The sequence below is a fragment of the Myotis davidii genome, unplaced genomic scaffold (genome assembly GCF_000327345.1).
Source record: "Myotis davidii unplaced genomic scaffold, ASM32734v1 scaffold651, whole genome shotgun sequence".
NCBI classification, from domain to species: Eukaryota; Metazoa; Chordata; class Mammalia; order Chiroptera; family Vespertilionidae; genus Myotis; species Myotis davidii.
Genome location: NW_006283994.1, coordinates 260870 through 262474, shown reverse-complemented (window position 1 = coordinate 262474; position 1605 = coordinate 260870). Strand labels below are relative to the sequence as shown.

The 1605-nt window shown below is 60.9% G+C and overlaps 1 protein-coding gene across 1 annotated transcript in view; it reads right to left on the bottom strand.

The window, feature by feature from the left end:
• Positions 1 to 1605, bottom strand: part of LOC102761253 (adenylate kinase 8) — a 93250-nt gene that overhangs the window by 1246 nt on the left and 90399 nt on the right. Inside the window, exon 4 of the mRNA XM_015567727.1 lies at positions 648 to 728. Within this exon, the coding sequence (XP_015423213.1) occupies positions 648 to 728 (81 nt within the window). The remainder of the gene's footprint in view (positions 1 to 647; positions 729 to 1605) is intronic.

Sequence of the window (1605 nt, the reverse complement as noted above, 5' to 3'; positions counted from 1 at the left end):
GTCGGACAGAGGCCCCTTCTCCCCTGCCACGTTGCCAAGAAACATGCTCCTAGTTACCGAGAAACATGCTCCTGGTTACCGAGAAACATGGTCTTGGTTACCAAGAAACGTGGTCCTGGTTACCAAGAAACGTGGTCCTGGTTGCCAAGAAACGTGGCTTACCCCGGAGGATGGAGGCTTTTACCCCTGTGTGACTGCAGGGCCTTGACATTGCATTCAACATGAACACAGGGACTGGACCGGGTCAGACTGCAGAGTAAAACTCAGAATCACCCCCGTAACCACGGGAAGGCTCAGAGGTGAACCGGTCCCCACGGGGGGGTCAGGGGGGTGCAGTGTCGCTGTGAGAGCCAAGGCCAGTGACAGGCACAGGGGACACCTGCCCGGGGCCATGGGGCCCACGCTGGGGTCGCAGCTGCCGCCCAGGACAGCCGGGCGAACATCACCCGGACTGCCGAGTGCCTCGTACGTTCGTGTCCTGGTTTCTCTCCCAGGAGAAGAGGGTGACCAGAGGCTGCCCAGGGAGCTGGTGGGAATAACCCCTTTCTAGAGGCTTCTGTCGGCAGTCACCGTGCCGCCCTGGATGTCCCGCCGACCATCGGTCAGCCAGGCGGAGAGAGGAGGTCCCCGGGGGGCCTGGCACCGACCTTTCTCCGGTGACAGGATCGGTTCTCCTCAGGGTCAGCCGCTCGATGACCGAGTCCAGTGGCACGTTCAGGAAGAAGACCCTGTGGGACAGCCCGGCCCGTCACAGCCTGACCCAGCCACGCCCAGGCCCTCCCTCTGGTGTCAAAACGCCGTGGCGTGCTCTTCTTCTTTTTAAATATGTTTTTATTGGTTTCAGAGAGGAAGGGAGAGAGAGAGAGAAGCATCAGTGATGAGAGAGAATCATGGATCAGCTGCCCTGTGCACGCCCCCCACTGGGGATCCAGCCGCCACCCAGGCAAGTGCCCTTGACCGTGAATCGAACTGTGACCACCTGGTCCACAGGCTGACGCTCAACCACTGAGCCACACTGACCGGGCAAACATCTTGGTGTGCTCTTAAAACATCTTGCCATGTGGACTATTCCATGGCTCACCTACTATGTCTCTCATGCATACATACATTTAGTGAGTGCCTGCTGTGTGCCAGGCACTGTAGTGAGCCCCTCGCATGGAACCAAGACCAGCCATGTGGCCGTCAGCATTGCTATCCAGGCTGGACCACTGGTTTGAGCAGCTTCCATGGGGGACAACATCGGGGACAAGGAACACTCCCGGGCACCCGGAGCCCGTTGGTTTCATTTCAGGGGAACTCGGGGAGAAGCATTTCAGGGGAACTCGGGGAGAAGCACCCTGAGTGCGAGAACAACGCACACAAACGAGGCCCCGCCCGCGCGCTCAGCAGGAGCCTCCTCCAGCCCCGTGGCCCCAGAAGCATCAAACGGGCTGCTGGCTGCCGAGAGGCCACGCGTTGCCGGGTCCAATTGGACGCTGGTCCCCACGGGCCGTGGCCCAGCCTCCTGGGCCCAGGTGCCACCTGCTGGGCCCAGAGCAACGGCTGGCCTCAGTGTCCGGCAGCCAGCAAGTGCGCGGACGCACTGGGAAGAATGGGTGAGTGGCT